Source organism: Tursiops truncatus, chromosome 1 (assembly GCF_011762595.2).
Source record: "Tursiops truncatus isolate mTurTru1 chromosome 1, mTurTru1.mat.Y, whole genome shotgun sequence".
Classification (NCBI taxonomy): domain Eukaryota; kingdom Metazoa; phylum Chordata; class Mammalia; order Artiodactyla; family Delphinidae; genus Tursiops; species Tursiops truncatus.
The window spans coordinates 82,231,507-82,248,544 of NC_047034.1; the positions used below are offsets into that span (position 1 = coordinate 82,231,507).

The following is a 17,038-nucleotide window of genomic DNA, read 5'->3' on the forward strand; positions in this document are numbered from 1 at the left end:
CTTTCGCAAAACCGTTACACGTTTTGACTTAACTGATAATGCAAAGGATGGATCGGTCACAAAACCTTAAAATCCCTTCCAGCTCTAAGAATGCAGACTTCAATGTTTAGTTCATGGACGATTAAAAATGGTCATTATCTTCAAAAGTACACACTTAAGAACAGAAACTATCTACTGGTTAAAACATCACCAGGGAAGAGAACAACCTCAGACATATACTCCTCATTAAGTTTTTCTACTCCTTACTGTTTAACGTTCACATTTTAATAACAGGTTGAAAGTTATAGAAAATCTATAAACATTTCAGGCAAACAAAATCTTGTATCCTGTAATGTGAACTTATCTTCTAATTCTACTAGCCCAGGGAACAGTTTACTCCTTTTCAAAAGAAGAGCTTATTGACCGCAAGAACTGAAAAGGACTGTGTTCGATTGTATGATACAGCTTTTCTGAAAACTTACATTTTTCAAAAAATGCCATTTACATTGTTCCCACTGCACCAGTAACTCAAGCTATTAAGAGTTTGCAAGTGCAAAGCCTTGATACAAAGATCCTGCATTTTATTACGTTGTTCTTTCGAAAAGGACTCAATACAAAGTCAGTGTAAAAAAATCAATATTCAATTTAAAACAGAAACAATAATTTCACAAAGTCTGACATTCTCCTATGCAAAGACTGGGAGAGAGAGAAAAGAAATTCCTTAATTTAAACCTTTCTTCACCCTGCTGGGAAGGCAGGCACCAAAGCCATGAATCCAACTTAACCCCTTCTGGACTGGTAATTGAAGACAGGGTTGTAAGCACAGTTTCTTAGAATGCTGATGGATAGTGTCATGATTAACCATATGAATATACACGTGTGGTACTTCTGTTGCTGCGTTTCTGATGCAGCAGCCTCTGATACATTTAGTCTGGGACAGTATAACCTTTATGCAGCCAAAGTCTCTTATACATTCACCATCCCTTGCCCAGTCTCCCAAAATATATTCCTGAGAAAGACATCAAAAGGAATGTCCGGCTTGAAGGGACCTAAAGGCAAAAACTAAGAAGAACAAAAGCACCATGGTTACATGGTATGTGTTTTTCATAAACGGAAACCATGTAGTTAAATAGTATGTCTTGGCTTCACACCATACCGACTGGTTTCTCCTTCCTGCTTTTCCAACACATCTTCTTGTTGACCTGAAGGCTGTGGATTCAAGGACGCTGTTTACTTTTTCAGGTACAGGTGTGTGACAAACATCAAAAGCCAATTTTGGTTTAAGACAGTAATAAAAAACACTGCACCACGTGTGGAATGCATAAGCCAGAAAGGGTACATGCGAACACATACACAAAGAGCATGTGACAGTGTCATCCTCGGCTATAGCAAGGTGACTGGTTACCCTAAACACTGGGGAAAAGCGAGAGTGAACACTTTGCAAAGGTTTGCTGTGGATACAGGAAGGCAGATGGAGGAACTGAAGGCCGCTGCAGGGTTCTGCCCGTTGGCGCCTCCGCTCACCCGGCCCGGCTGCTCCCCTGGGCCCGGGCCCAGGCAAGCCCACTGAAACCATCTAAGAAACAGACCAGGCTGGCATCATTCTGGATCGCAAGCTCGGCTCCCTACTTTCCTTTCCCCAGATGCTGCAGCTTGCCCATTCCCTCTCCTCACTTTACTGCCAACTACGAGTGATTTAGCACCAGGGCCTAAAGGAGCCCCTGCACGGGTGGTAAGGGGCGGAGGTGATGAGCGCACAGTGACGGTGGTCAGAGTCAGGGGCTGGACGCCGCAGTTGTCCCTTGGCAGGACAGCTTGCTATAGAGCTTTGTGAGGACGTACCTCCAGGGAAATGGAGGCTCCGAGCTGAACTTGCCAGTCCCTGAGTCACAGCGTGGGTCTTCCCCTGGTGGGTGTGGAGCAGTGGGGGGAGGGGCTCCTGCCGCAGCCTGAAAGGGACATGCCCTCCCTGGGACCTCCCTGGGGGGTACTTCACCCTTCCCTACGTAAACAAACAATCCGTGGGGCGGACCTGAGGCTGTGCATGGAGCCTGAGGGCACACGTGAAGAGCCAGGTCCTGGGCGGCTCTGAAGGCTGGGCTCCCTGGCCGGGGCTGCCAGCCAGGTAGGGTGTGGTGTGTTTTGGGAGGGTGGGGGTGGGATGGAGCGGGGTCAGGTAGGCCATCACTGGGTTAGGAAAGAGCTACCTGCTCAAGCTGGTAGGCATGCAGGTCAAAACCGGGGCAGGTAGATTCTCTCTTTGGGGAAAAAAATAAAATCATTAAGAGCTGTAAACTGACAGTGCACGTTTGTCGTTGTGATCTTTCTCTGCAGAACCTAAGGCAACAGAGAACAAAGACGAAGGCAGGCGTTTCGTGAATGGCCCGTGGCTCCCATGGTGCCGGATGTTTACATATACAAACACGTGTGGACATGTCCTGTCTGGTTCCCTGAAACAGGACAAAGACGTGTCCCCAGAGGCCCACGAGTGGGATGGCCAGAAGCCAGGGCAGGGCTGGGTGCTGGACGAAAGGCAGGGACGAGTCGTAAGGCGAGGTTCCCAAGAACCTCCAGCTCCGCTTTGGTTTGCAGCTGTCACAGAAACGCCAGGGAACGGCTTCTCGAGAGACGTCCCATCCCCAAGTCAGATGTCATCAGTCACTTTTTTCCAGGACGGACATCTTCTGCTTCCTTCCAAATAAAGTGCAGATGGTCAAAGGACCCTGGACTCTCATCTGCCAGTTCAGTCAGCAATGAAGAATAATAAAAACAAAGATGCCCCTCTGGTATACATATATATCTCTCTATATATTCTTTTTTTTTTTAATAAAGCCACAAATATAGAACTTTTAAACTGACGTCTCAGACTGTAAGCGAAGGACAAATTTGTGAGACTTGGGGTCTATGAACTCTTCCGAGAGCATGATGAACGGAATTTTCTTCACATTGACTACGAGGCTGAAGTCCAAGCATTTGAGGACAAAAACGAGTCCATCCCGCAGCCCGCTGGTCACGGCCTCATCACTGACGAGCCGCCACTGCATGGCGAGCCAGCGCTCCCGGTCGTACTGCAGCGTGGGACCCGTGCTGAGGTACCGCTCGAGGAAGGCCTGCAAGGACAAGCGGAGATGCTATTAGGGAGGGAGCACCCGCTCCAGGCGGTGCTGCTGGGGGCTGCCTGCTCTCACTCCTGGGAAAACATGTCCTCCCAACAAACCAGGATGGGCCTGCAGATCACACCCAATTCCATCAGGACTGCCCCACGGAGTCCCTGCTGGGGAGGGAAGGCTCCCCTACTTTCTCACTCTCCAACCAGAGGGTGCCAACGGTGGTAAGCAGAGAGGTGAGGAAGGCAGGGTGGCTGGTACCCACGTCTGCCCAGAAGCCATGGCTGAGGCACCAGCCGCCTCTAAGGGCCTGGGTCCCATGGCCCAGGCCACGGCTTGTACCTGTTCATAGGTCGGCCTCCTCCCATCCCGAGAGCTCCTCGGGGCAAGTGCCAAGCATGGAAAAGCACTCTGGGAATGTGAGCAGAAGAAACACAGGGATATACCTGCACACACAAAAACGCATGCTCTGCCCTTGCTGCTGTGTGCCTCTGGATGAGCCGCTTAACCTCTCTGCGGGTGGAGGAGATGACAGCGCTAAAGCACAGGGCTGCTGTGAGGACGAAGTGGTTGACTCTAACCGTCTCACGGTGCAAGGCTGTGAGGGGATGGGGTGTGCGCGTGGCAAGTCCAGGGGATAGCCGGGCCCCATGTCCACCTCCCTCTCTCTCGGCTCTAGCAGGGCTAAGCTCCGTGGGTTCCTCGACATTCCCCTCGACATGTGCTGTTCCTCCTGCTGGATGTCGTCCTTCAGCAAACTCCTCCTGGCCCTTTCAATCTTCTCACACCACTCCCTGAACCTCTCAGACAGGCGAACATGTCCTCCTTTAAGGGCCTCTAATCATGGCATGACTCCCGTGTGACATTTTACTTTCTGAACAATTACTGCCAACTTGCTTGTCTGAGGCCTATACTAAACTATACTCTCCTGGAAGGCAGAAACTATTTTTTTTTTTTTTTTTTTTTTTTTTTTGCGGTACGCGGGCCTCTCACAGCTGTGGCCTCTCCCGTTGCGGAGCACAGGCTCCGGACGCGCAGGCTCAGCGGCCATGGCTCACGGGCCCAGCCGCTCCGCGGCATGTGGGATCTTCCCGGACCGGGGCACGAACCCGTGTGTCCCCTGCATCGGCAGGCGGACTCTCAATCACTGCGCCACCAGGGGAGCCCAGGAACTACTTTTTAAATTCGGATTTTCCATGTGCCTGGCATATGCTGGGGGGCTCAACAGCGTGTGTGTTACATCAATAAATACATCGATTTAGCTTTGAGAAAGAAGAAGAAAGAATGAACCAGGGATCCAGATAGAAAATATTAGGATAAAACATCCTGGTCCTAAACACAGGTCACAGATAAACCTCTAAGTGGTATCCTCCAACCACACCTCACTGCTGCTGCCAGGTACATTATTTCTCATCTATAAGCATATATTCTAAGGCAGAAGGGAGAGTTGTGCCTCTACCACTCGCTCATATAAAAATAACTCTTATGTGGGCAATTCCTGGCGGCCCAATGGTTAGGACTCAGCGCTTTCACTGCTGGGGCCCAGGTTCAATCCCTGATTGGGGAATTAAGACCCTGCAAGCCACGAGGCATGGCCAAAAAAAAAAAAAAAAATACAACTCTTATGAATCATAAGGAAAAGAAACAGCTCAATAGTTAGATAAATGAAATTAATAAGACAATTTATAAAAGAATAGAAAATTAAGATATGAAAAGATGTTCTATCACATTAATAGTTAAATATGACTTCAAATAATAAAAATCTATTTCCCTCCTCTTAGATGGGCAATGATCAAAAAGAATGATAACACCCAATGCTGGCAAGGGTAAGGGGGAAATAAACGGTCTCATATCCTAAAGGCAAAAGTGTAAAACAGTAACACCCCTTAGAAGGACAATTTGGCAGGATCCGTACCTTTGATCCAGCTGTTCCTCTACTAGAAATTTATCCTTCAGAAATACTTGCATAAACGTACAAACACATATGTAAAAAAGAGATATTCACTGCAACACTGTTTAGACCAGGGATTGGCAAACTTTTCTTTAAATATAAATAGTTTTGGTGTTGCAAAGGCACACACTGTCACAACTACTCAACTCTGCTGTAGTAGAGAGAAAGCAGCCGTAGACAATCTGTAAACAAAAGGGTGTAGCTGTGTCCCAATAAAACTCGATTAACAAAAACCACCAAGCCCTGGTTTAGACTAATGAAAGATCTTAATCTATGTGCCTCAGTAGGCAATCCATTAAACAAACCATGGTATTCAGTGGAATAAGACGCAGCTATTACAGGGAATGAGTCAGATCTGTATAACGGAGATTGCGAAGTACTGACATGGAAATATAGCCAAGAGACAGCTTTAAGTGAAAAAAGCAAGTGTCCAAACTTTACTTATATGGTATGAGATCCCATTTCTGTTTTTCTTTTTTTTATCCATTTCTGCTTTAAAAACACACACCCACAAACACCTGAAAGAATATACCCCTACTCTTTATATCAGTAAGAACTGTCTGGGTTAGGGGAATGAAAACTTCGCTTTGTACATTATACTTTAATGTTCGGATTTTTATACAAAGATTATTAGTTTTAATTCAGAAAAGTATACTTTTTTTAAATGAAAAAGAAAGCAACCGGGAAACTTAAAAAAAAAGAAAAAAACCTTGAAAAAGGAAAACCACCACTTCCATTCTATGTGGTACGAGCTATCAGTTTGCACATGCAGACATATTGTACTCACTTGTAACCACAGTGTTCAAAGCTTTTTGCATTCTGTTTTTTGTAACTTAATATTCTAACAAAGATTCTTCCATGTTTTAACAGGTGAGATACTGTACTATGTAAGCCACTGTCCTATTTTTAACTCCAGTTTGGAGTTAATACAGATTATTTTGCAAAAATCACGTGCATATATATTCATGAGTATAGCTGACTGTGCTGAGTACTTTTTCTAGGAGAGGGATTAGTGAGTCAAAGAATATGGGAAACATTATGGCTTCTTAATGAATATTTCCATATTGCTTTTCTAAGGATCGTTACTGGTTAGTGACAATGCAACCAGCAGTTGTATATTACAAGGCAATGTATGAACACAGGTCCTTATACTAATAGTATCACTACCGTGTGTTATCTGTGTGCTATATGCAAGCTCATTTACTTTCTGCCTCATGATTTACATGTCATGCTGCCATATTTAATAGAATTCTCATACAACAATCCTATCAGGTAGATACTACTATTCTCCCCATTTTATAAAAGAGGAACCAAGTGAAGAGTAACTTAGGCCAAGTCACAAACCAATTAGGTGGTGGAGCCAGGATCTGAACCCACTTCTGTTTGAAGAGAGGTCCTTTGCTGAACCCTTCCTCTACTTTGCCTCCTTGGCCACAGCCCCTCTATTAGATGCATGGTTGTTTCTTGTAACAGCCCCAAAAGTGTGCTCATGTCATAATCCCAGAGAGCATTCAGTAAAACTAACCCCCTAAGAGCCAAAACACCAAAGTGATGGCACGTTTTCTATGGTTGATAATAATGGCTATTTATTTGGTCCTTATATTATGACAGACGCTGTTTTAAGCACTTCATAAGAATGGACTCTCTTAGTTCTCATGACAACCCAATGAGGTAGATATTAGTATTATCCCCAATTTACAGACTAGCAAACTGAGGCACAGAGCCATTAGGCTCTTGGCCCAAGGTTTCCCACTAGTCGGTGGAGGTGCCAGGTTAGAGTAAGTCAACTTGGCCCCAGAATCCGCAGAGTAACCTGAACTACTACCTGGACTGTCTCTAAGTGAAAGTCTTTCCTCTGCTTGAATCTAGAGGCCTTCAAAGGCACTTTTTAAAAACGACGGTATCAAAACAACATAAAATAAGTGAGAATCATTAATTCTTATTAGTTGGTGCTTTAGAGAAGCCTTTGATTTTATCATTCCCGGTAATACCCTAAAATGGGACTTTCCAAGCTCGGTGACAAGTCGCACCTTTGGGGTCATGCTGTTGGTGATGCAGAAGGCCAGGTGCTGCAGGATGCTCTCCATGCTGTGGTAGTGCTGCTGCCGGGTGGTGCGCAGGTACTTCTGCAGAGCCCGGGCCATGGAGGGGAAGATGGCCTGGGCGGCCTCCCTGGGGTCCATCACCTCCCCTGGGGCTTTCTGCTGCTCCTCAGCCTGGAGACGCTGGATGTGGACGAAGGCCTCCTCCACTGCAACCACCAGCCTGCAGGCGATGAAACGCAGCAGTCAGGACCGTGGTGCAGGGCTTGAGAACAGAGTCACACTGAATGTGGGATGACTCCTCCCAGTCTGCCACCAGCTCACCCAAGGCTCCAGTCCTTAGCTGACACTCCAGATGGTTGGGAGAGGAGGGAAAGGGGAAAGGAAGGCAAAGGCAAAAATAATACGTGGAATGGGGGCTCCAGGGTGAGGAGGAAGGAGGCTGGGGGTCGGAGATGACTTCTGTTCTCAATTCTGCCACTCATTTACTCGGGAGACTCAGTTCAGTCCCTTTCATCTTTACAATGAAGGGTTAGATGAAAAGAGTTTTAAGGCCCCTCAGACTCTGGCTACAAAAGGCTCTGCTTGCACTGAGAGGTGGCTGGTGGTGCGGAAGCAGCCTTACAGAGAGCCAGAGCTGTATCCCCGGATCCAGCCGCCCATACCAGCAGCCCCTGGGAGAAAAGAAGGAAGGGGCGCAGCACACATGATGAAAACCATCTCTGTCCACTCCGGCTAATGTGATCCGATCTTGAAAATCAGCAAGAGCCTGGGGCTATAGGGCGGGCCACTCAAAGTGCGGGCTGCCGGCCAGCAGCTTCATCATCAGTTGGGAATTTTAAAGAAATGCAAATTCTTGGGTGGGCCCCACTCTAGACCTTCTGAAAAGTTAAGTATCGTTGCCGGCCCAGAAGCTGAGATCTGTGTTTTAACAAGTCCTCCTGGTGATGCTTTTGAATGCTAAAGTTTGAGAAACACTGGAGCAAGATTCCCTCCAAAGGCCCAAGCAGGTCATGTTTATAAACTGAAATTTCATTCTGGTTAAAAAAAAAGTCTTACAGAGAACAGACTGTGGGTTGCCAAGGGGGAGGGGGTTGGGGGAGGGAAGGAGTGGGAGTTTGGGATTAGCAGATGCAAGCTGTTATATACGTAAGATGGATAAACAACAAGATCCTACTGTATAGCACAGGGAACTGTATTCAATATCCTGTAATAAACCATAATGGAAAATAATACGAAAAAGAATGTATGTATATGTATAACTGAGTCACTTTGCTGTATAGTAGAAATGAACACATTGTAAATCGACTACACTTCGATAAAATAAATTTTTGAAAAAGAGTGTTAGTATGCCATTCAAAAGAAAAGTGTGTTACAGGCATGCTAGTGTTGGGGGGTGGGCAGTGTACCTTGCTCTCCGCTTCTTCACCCGCCGTTCATGTTCCGCCTCCTCATAATACAACTCGTTGTGGCTCGAGTCCCTGCGCCGAGCAGCTGCGGCGATCATTGCCCGGGACTGACCAGTGGCGTTATTACTGGGGCCTTTGGGGGAAAGGACGATGGAGGAAGGACAGTTTTAATGCCTTAGGGCTGCGAAACAGCAGAAAACTAGTCCACAGTCTGTCAGTACCGTCTGCCCATCCCCTGTGAAGCACATACACAAATCCCAAAAGTAACTTCCCAGAAGGGTGAACAGGACCCCTGCTCTGCGTTCAAAATGCTCACAAGAAGAGGGAAATCTCCCAAAACCCCAACTTGATGAGTGGAAATGGAAAAAGAACTCCGAAGGAGATGAAGAATGCTTGACAATTAAAATGCTGGCCAAAAATAGCACAGACTGTGCTGAAGATGTTACTTACCATCTGTTACATAAAGTTCCATTTTGGCCATAAGGGCAGCTGGAACATTCATTTCAGCGACAAGACAATGGGAGAGAATGAGAGGGATGGGGGGAACGGGACAGAGGAAAAAGAGAGTCAATGGCCACGGAGACATTAACCACACACGTGCTGGAGCGTCACGGTAGCCACAACTTTTACAGAAAATACCCATGCTTGGGGTCTTGCAAAATGTCATGTTTATTAATACATACCTAGAACTCCTGGTCTCGTTCCCCTGACCATGACTGCCTTAACTTTTTAGAAGGACGAGGCGGACTGTACGCTTTCTTACGTAGCATCTACTTAATGGCCTGGCTTGCTAGTGGGATTCTGCACTAGGTTTGTGAAATTTACCAACCCTTTAGGAGTCACAAGCGACTGCACATCTCATAGAGCCAAAAACAAAAAAAGGGGGAGGATATTGTCACTAAAACTGACACCGCCTATAAATCACTCGACTTGTTAACAATATGATCCTCTTCTAGGCTTTGCAAAGCTCTTGCCCTGACCCAAGGTACCTGGCAAGAAATGACACCGTGTCCTGTTTCTCGCACTTAACCATCTGATAGCCTGAAACACAGCTCTGATGTCCCCAGCCTGGCCTCCGGCCTCCAGCCACCCACTCAACACTGGTTCTCAGCCAGGACTGACAAATGCCTGTAAGAATCTCACCAGAGGCCTGAATTATAGACTTAATGGATTGGGGTAGCTGAATCTTCGGTAATTTATCCAAATTTTGAAAAGCAGCCTTTTCCTATGAGCTTTCAATGTAAGATGTTCACAACGGGAGGCAGGAAACCCACATCACTCCTGTTTCATGTAGTTTTCATAAAATCCTCAAATGAATGAGTTTCCCACATATGCAGACGATCAATCAACATTTCTCTAAAAATACCTTTGTCAGGAAAAAAAAAAAAAGGAAAGGAAAGAAAGGAAGAAAAGACAAAAGAAAAAAGGAAAAATTGTTCTGAAATGAGAATGTACCATAAAGGCAGACCCTGAGAGGGGCAGAACCAAATGGAACATACAGTTTAATCTAAGTACTGGGTTGGCCAACTGCTCCCTGCACCCACCAGAGACACCACTTCAAGGCACGTACCATCTACGTTGTAGACTTTCAGCCCGGCCATGTGCTTGGCTGCTCGGAATTTGGAGGCTGTTAGGAGGTTGGGGTTATAGATGGTGAAATCTTTATAGTAATTTTCCAGAACCACCAATGCTGCTCGCTGGATACTGAGAAAAGAAGGCAAAATTAATGCAGTTTTTCCAAGCAGGTTCTATGTGAAAAAAATCCTCTTTTGGAGTCAAGTAAAATAACGGGTCACCAAGGATAACCGCACATAGAAGGCTCCTGGGTTTCACCACATCTTTTGTCTCCAGAACAAGAATTTAAAGATGAAACTCAGGTCCCATCGTTCAGTGGCTTCTGTGCCTTCTCCCAGGCTACATCATTAGCCACATCCCATCTAGCCAATATGCGAGAAAGGAATGTTATACCTTCTAATTTAGATTTGCTTAGGCTACACAGAACATTCCTCGTTTTCTCAGTTTACGGAAGAGCAAATTGAGGACCCCAAAAAGGTCAAGGACTAACAGATGGCTGCAGAGCTACTGAGTGAAACAACGAAGTGTAGATTCAGGTTTGTCAGGTCCTAGAGCAGCGTTTCTACCTACACCTCATTGCCCCTGATGGAAGGAATGTAGGGTTTTCAGTTTTCTGTAGGTCAAAACAACACCCACATGGGGCAAAGCGCACTGGAAAAATACTGGCTGCAAACACTAGTTAATCCTGATTCCTACTCTTCATCCCATCCATCCCAGGCCAGCGAGAGCTCCCTCTTTCAGAGGAAACAAGATCCTTTTCCCTGAGCCCCCTGAGGCCTCAGCTGAGACCTCACTCTTTCTCGGTCTACAAGGCCTCCTGCTCCGTGGGTTGCTGTTTCCAGTCCTCCGCAGGGGTGTGTGAAGAGGACTCCACTTGCCAGTGTCCTACGATCTTTAACCTGTCACCAGCTTGGCCCCTCTGAGAGCAGCAGAGGAGCAGAGAAGAGGTAGCAGGGTGGGTGAAGGGGGCACCCATACTCAGTATTGGTCGCAAAAGAACATGCTCTTGGGCACAGATACGGGACACTCACCACTTCAAAGAGTGACCTGTCATAACACAGCCAGGGATTTTACATACCTCATCTCATCTGACCCTCACAATCGTTCAAGGGAAGAAAACCAAGGCTGAAAAATCTATGACCTGCAAACAGGACACATCTACCAAATGCCATATTTGGAAGAGCTGGAACTCCAATCTGTTCCTCCTCCCAGATATGTGGCCACTGTAGGACAGTGTACGTATGCACCGACCTCTCCAGGTCTCTAAGATGTTTACCAACCACCAGTGGGCTAAACTCCACATAGTTATTTGTATCTTGCCCTTTATAGTTTTCTTCCTGTTTCCTGCTAAGTAGGTGAGCTTATAAGGATTATTTACAATAGCCTGGGCACCAGGATAGGGCTGCCTTCGATTCCTGGATGACCACACTGCCTTCTACAGCTCTCCGAGTGGCTCAGGGTTCTTCACACCAAGACAAGACAGCCCCTAACCCATCAGCTTGACACTCTGCCAACCCAGTCCTCAGCTCCCCTTGCAGCTGTGCCCCCAGAGTTTAACATGGAGTCGAAAAACAATCTAGAAGTCAATCAGCTCATCTCCTTGAGAGCAGAGTCATGGCAATGCTTTCTTACTCATATCCCCGCAGTGCCTCGATCCGTGATCCGCATTCAGTTGGGGCTTAGTATCAACCTAGATATGCACACTCATGCGGGGCTGGGGAAATCTGGGAAGACCAACTTCCAATAACAGAAGTATAAGATTCCTAAGAGCAAATTCACATTCAAAAGCCCTAGTCATTTAGTCTTCCAGTCGCCCACTCACCACTCTCATATTTAAGAACCTATGTCAGCCAAGCTCTGGGAATGCAAAGATAGGGTGGGAGGAGCTTCTCCTTGCCGGCGTTATGTGGAACAGAAGCTCTGTGACCACGAACTGGAATACACAGGGGCTGAGGAAGCGCAGAGGGGGGCTTCTAAGCATCTAGGACTTGGGTAGGCATAAGAGCAGCTTCCTGAGGAAGTGAAGTGGCCCTTGAGTTGAGGTCTGTGTGTCACAGATCTTTGTGCAGAAGTCCTCTTGGCTTCCACAGACACCCTGCCCGGCGGATCCCCGGCTCAGCATGGCCAGCCTTGGCTCTGTCCCTGTGTCCGTAACATTCTCCCACGGGCGGGGCACGTGCTGCTTCTCCACCTCCTGCTCCATCCTGAGGCTGAGGGCGGCCTCTGCCTGCTCGCTGATCACACACGAACACTCCCTCCTACGCACCTCCACGCACCTGCCCAGGCACTGCTTTTCCAAAGTCTCTGGGCTTCTTGGAGATGAGAAGCCCCTCTACACAGAAGGAGGTCTGTTCATGTGCACAGACTTGCCGCACGCAGGCTACTTCATCCCAGGCTCCTGTGCTGACATGGACACATCTCAAGGGGCCTGGATTCCAGCAGAGAAGTATTTCCCTGATCAAGATTTAAAACTTAAAAAGGCAACTCAGAGGTTATGCTCAGGCCCATCTTCAAAGCAAACCCTCTTGTGGTTGTGGGGTTTGGCTTTTCTGTTCAGCCAGCCCGCAAGGAGGGGCCCAGGGCACCACACTACCTCGGCCGGGGCCTGCAAGGCAGAGAGGGAACGGCTGGACCGGAGCCTGGCGGCCCTGTTTCCCAACCTCTCTACCCCCAAAGCCACCATGCTGCCCAGAGAAGGGGTGTCTGTCCACACCCAGCTCTGGCAGGAGCCTTGCTCTCCAAACTGGGCAAGTCCACGGTCAGCATGACGCCAGAGCCCTGGGCGGCCTGGGGAGAGCTCAAGGACTGGACAGGAGCCTCCCCAGGCTCGGGAGCCTTTGCTCAGAAAACCAAACAAGGGGCAGGGCTCGGGTGATGTTTTCTTCCTTCAGCCCCGTCTCAACAGAGAGGCACCAGAAAGCCCCAGAATCAGCTGTGGACCTGCCCGCCTCCACAGGCTGACAAGCTAACACAGGAGCTGAAAAAAAAAAGTTGAGATTTGGATTAAAATCCAATCTGCCTTTCTTCACCTTTTTTTTTTTTGGTGGTATGCGGGCCTCTCACTGTTGTGGCCTCTCCCGTTGCGGAGCACAGGCTCCGGACGCGCAGGCTCAGCGGCCATGGCTCACGGGCCTGTGGGATCCTCCCGGACCGGGGCACGAACCCGTGTCCCCTGCATCGGCAGGCGGACTCTCAACCACTGCGCCACCAGGGAAGCCCCTCTTCACCTTTCTGAAGAGAGCAGACTGTGATATATGACATAAGTCTTGTTGGTGAGTCAGGGTGATCACCAGCCCCAATCAGGTACTGCGCTGTGCTTCGTATGCACCAGAGGGGGTGTCAGAGCCCTTAGGCGGCCGGGCTTCCTCCTGGTGCCCATGCTGCAGTCACCTTGAGTACTCACAGCCGTTGTCTCTCATTCTTCACCATGTTCTCTCTCACTACTGCCTACCGAAGTCATCCCTAGCTGCTGTCAACCTCGCTGCCTCAGGCAATGATCCTCTGTTCTTGTACATCTTCAACCTTGGTATAAATAGAGAAAATGGGCTTTGCGGCACCGGAGTGAGGCGCTCTGCTCGGGCTAAGTGATATCCGCTCCAGTACGGCAGTCCGATGTCGATTTCAATCCCAAGTCTAAGGGCTTTCTCATTTCCATTCTGGCTCCTGATTCATGCTCTGGACTGGCTGAGTTTGTTAGATAACTTCAGGATAAAAGAAATCTACAACTACTATATCATTTGGCATCTACTGAGGGGACCCCACCCTGCAGGGCACCCTAGCATCCGCCTAAGTTATGCCTCCACAATGCCAGGACGCAGGAGCACCCCTGTCCTCAGCCAGTGTTGGGGTTCAGAAGCCCCCTGCCTCTGCTCCTTGGCATCTTCCAAATACGGCATCTCACAGGGCCAAAGCAGGGCTGATTTCTTTCAGGAAGCCTTTTCCAACCCTCCGGTCCCCACTGACCTGTCAGGGGAGTCACACGGGCGAGGCTCGCTCTCTAACAAGCCCCGGGAAAGTCCCCCACGCACGGGGACACCTGCGGTGGCTTCCCACGGTGCACGGTACTCGTTGGCTCAACCTGCACATTTAGGAAACCCTAGTAATTGTCACAGGTATAGGATCAGTTCTGAGCATGTATTTCCTAAAACCATGGAGTTTCAGAGGCAGAGGGGCCTCAGAGATGAACAAAAGCAAACCCTTCAACTAGCCCCAGTCTCCGGACCAGACTGCCTCTGGGGAAGGAGGGAGGCAAGAAAAACTGAGCTGGTGAGACAGTTGCTGCCTCTCTTATGACTACCACAGTCATAGACAAAAGACAGTAACCTGACTAAACGATCCTCACGCAGAAACCCCGTATACAGGCAGGCGGAGCCTGATGTCCAGACCGATTGTGGACATGGCCACACCAAAAACCCATGCGAGGAGCACTTTCCCAAGATACGGAACTCTGAGCTCAATAATTACACCCTCCCAGGGAAATAGCCCTTTTCACAGACCACATATATTTGTGGAAAACAGCGCACGGATACGCATAGCTCATAACAGAAATTCCCTTGAGACCTGCACATAAAAACACAAGTATAGGAATCCCAGATACGCCTAGAAAAGGACAACATGGATGATGGACTAGCCACGATCAGGACCAGAAGAAGTTGATGCTGTTCCCAGTGGGAAAGTAACCCCCTCAACTCTACTTGGTCCAAACTTGAGCTCGTGGATGAGACAGGGCAGCAACGGATCAGCACAAATGTCTGAGGGAATTCAACAGCCACTGCTGAATCTGAAACTCACCCTTGATCATGTTGCCTTACTGGTCTATTTTCTTTTCAGGACAAAGAGGGTGCAATGTGAAATGCTACGTCTAATCAGCTACAAAACATCTTCCAGGGTCAGTGACAACTGTCATGCAAAACTGCCATGGGCTCACCCTCGTGTTACATTTCTAAAACACATTTGGAGAGAAGCACCTCTGAACACAGTTCAAATTTTAGTTCATAAAACTCTGAAAGACATGTCTTTGAAAAATAAATTCTGAAAAACAAAACCAAACTAATGCCCTACGTATCTGGACCCCCACAGCCTCTCCACTCTCTCTGACTGTGGGTTTAGGATACACACTGTAAATGGTGCAGGCTCAGGGCTCAGAGAGCATGACCCTTGACTCTTCCATTTATTCTCTGACCTTGAATGAGTTAACTCATTTCTCCAAAGCTCAGATTCTTCATCTGTAAGATGAGAATATAACAACGCAGAAAACCCTGCTATAACACGGTAAGTGGGCTTCAAAAGAGTCAACTGTATAAATGTATTACTAAAAGGTTAATGAAGTGACTTGGGCCAGCCCGGTGCACGTAGCTGGTCAGAAAATCTAGTGACAGACTGCAAGACCCAAATATACAGGTTTGGGCTGAGGTCTGGAGTCACCCGTGGTAGTTGTCTCATGAGCTTAAATGTTAATGGGGACAATTCCAAATTCAATGACGTTCTGAGACTTCAACAGTTGGCACTGAGGCCAGGAAAAATACTGGAGACTCAGGAGTCCACCCTCCACTTTCCTATTTCCCAAGGAGAAGCTGCCTGCCTGGTTTAGGTTTTTGTTAAAGATTAAATGAGGTAATATATTTTAAAGTGCCTGACCCAAAGCAAATGGCTTATGAATGGCAGCACCGTGAGCTTACGCATCTGTGTTTGTTGGGGAGGCCAATCTGTCCCCTATGTGTACCTGTACTGCCCTCCCCACCAAGGGCTACCACGAGGGAACTACAGGAAATGAGCCAGGATCATTGCTTTCCTTAGGGACTTAGACCATAAAGTCATGCTACTCTCTGTTTTTATGCAGTATTTGCTGCCAACTCTCAGCCTCCTGAAAAATCAAACCTGTAGCTACCTAGAGGCATCTGTGGTACAAAAAGTAGAAAAAGCACTGCCTTGGAGTCATAAGGCCTGGATTCCTGCTACTCTGTAAACCATGTAAGTTACTTCCCCTTTCTGGGCCCTGTCTCTTGGTTGATGATAGAGAGGGAATACCAATTACTGCATTTGGTTGTCGAGAAGAGCAAATGAAATACTGCCAGTGAAAACATTTATAAACTTACAGGATTATACAAATATAAAATAGTATCACATTACTAACGAGTCTGAGCATTTTGTAGCAAGGGATGGGGTTGGTTGCTGGCTAAGATATTCACACAGTTCCTGAACATAAAAGCATGACCCAATCTCCACTTATATATATATATATATATTTTAATTAATTTATTTTATTTTTGGCTGCGTTGGGTCTTCGTTGCTGCGCACGGGCTCTTCTCTGGTTGCGGCAAGCAGGGGCTACTCTTCGTTGCGATGTGCAGGCTCCTCACTGGGTGGCTTCTCTTGTTGCAGAGCATGGGCTCTAGGCGTGCAGGCTTCAGTAGTTGTGGCACACAGGCTCAGCAGTTGTGGCTTGCAGGCTCTACAGCGCAGGCTCAGTAGTTGTGGCGCACGGGCTTGGCTGCCCCGCGGCATGTGGGATCTTCCCGGACCAGGGCTCGAACCCGAGTCCCCTGCATCGGCACGCGGATTCTTAACCACTGTGCCACCAGGGAAGTCCCTTCACTTATATTAAATCAGAAAATTCTTGAAATGAAGAGAGTTTTAGTGTTCTCCCAAGCATAGACTCAAGAAGAAATCAGAGTCCATCTAGTCCCAACTTGCAATCCAAGCACCAACTCTTTAAAACACCCCAGAAATCATTCAGCCTCTGCTTGAAAAGAAAATATGCTCTCACTTTGTACTGAAATGACCTTATTTTAAGTTCTACCCATTGGTCCACCCACAGCTTCCTTCCGCACCAAGCCCCTCTTTCTTGTGAAAGCCCATCATATACTTGAAGAAAACAACTGTGGACATAAACCTCCTCCCTTTTAACCTTCCTATTTTGCAGATAAGGGCCCCGAGGCCTAAAAAAGTATGTGCACACCACCCCTTCCCCCCATA

General features: G+C 47.7%; 1 protein-coding gene across 3 annotated transcripts in view; it reads right to left on the minus strand.

Annotated features, from left to right (window-relative positions):
• Window positions 1-539: 539 nt before the first annotated feature.
• VANGL1 (VANGL planar cell polarity protein 1) overlaps window positions 540-17,038 on the minus strand; it is a 49,424-nt gene continuing 32,925 nt past the window's right edge. For all 3 annotated transcript variants that reach the window (XM_019919930.3, XM_033861344.2, XM_019919931.3), the window contains 4 exons: window positions 10,059-10,192; window positions 8,489-8,621; window positions 7,068-7,302; window positions 540-3,089 (listed from right to left, as the gene is read on the minus strand). In XM_019919930.3, coding sequence (XP_019775489.1) covers window positions 2,829-3,089; window positions 7,068-7,302; window positions 8,489-8,621; window positions 10,059-10,192 — 763 coding nt within the window. In that variant the 3' untranslated portion in view covers window positions 540-2,828. The remainder of the gene's footprint in view (window positions 3,090-7,067; window positions 7,303-8,488; window positions 8,622-10,058; window positions 10,193-17,038) is intronic.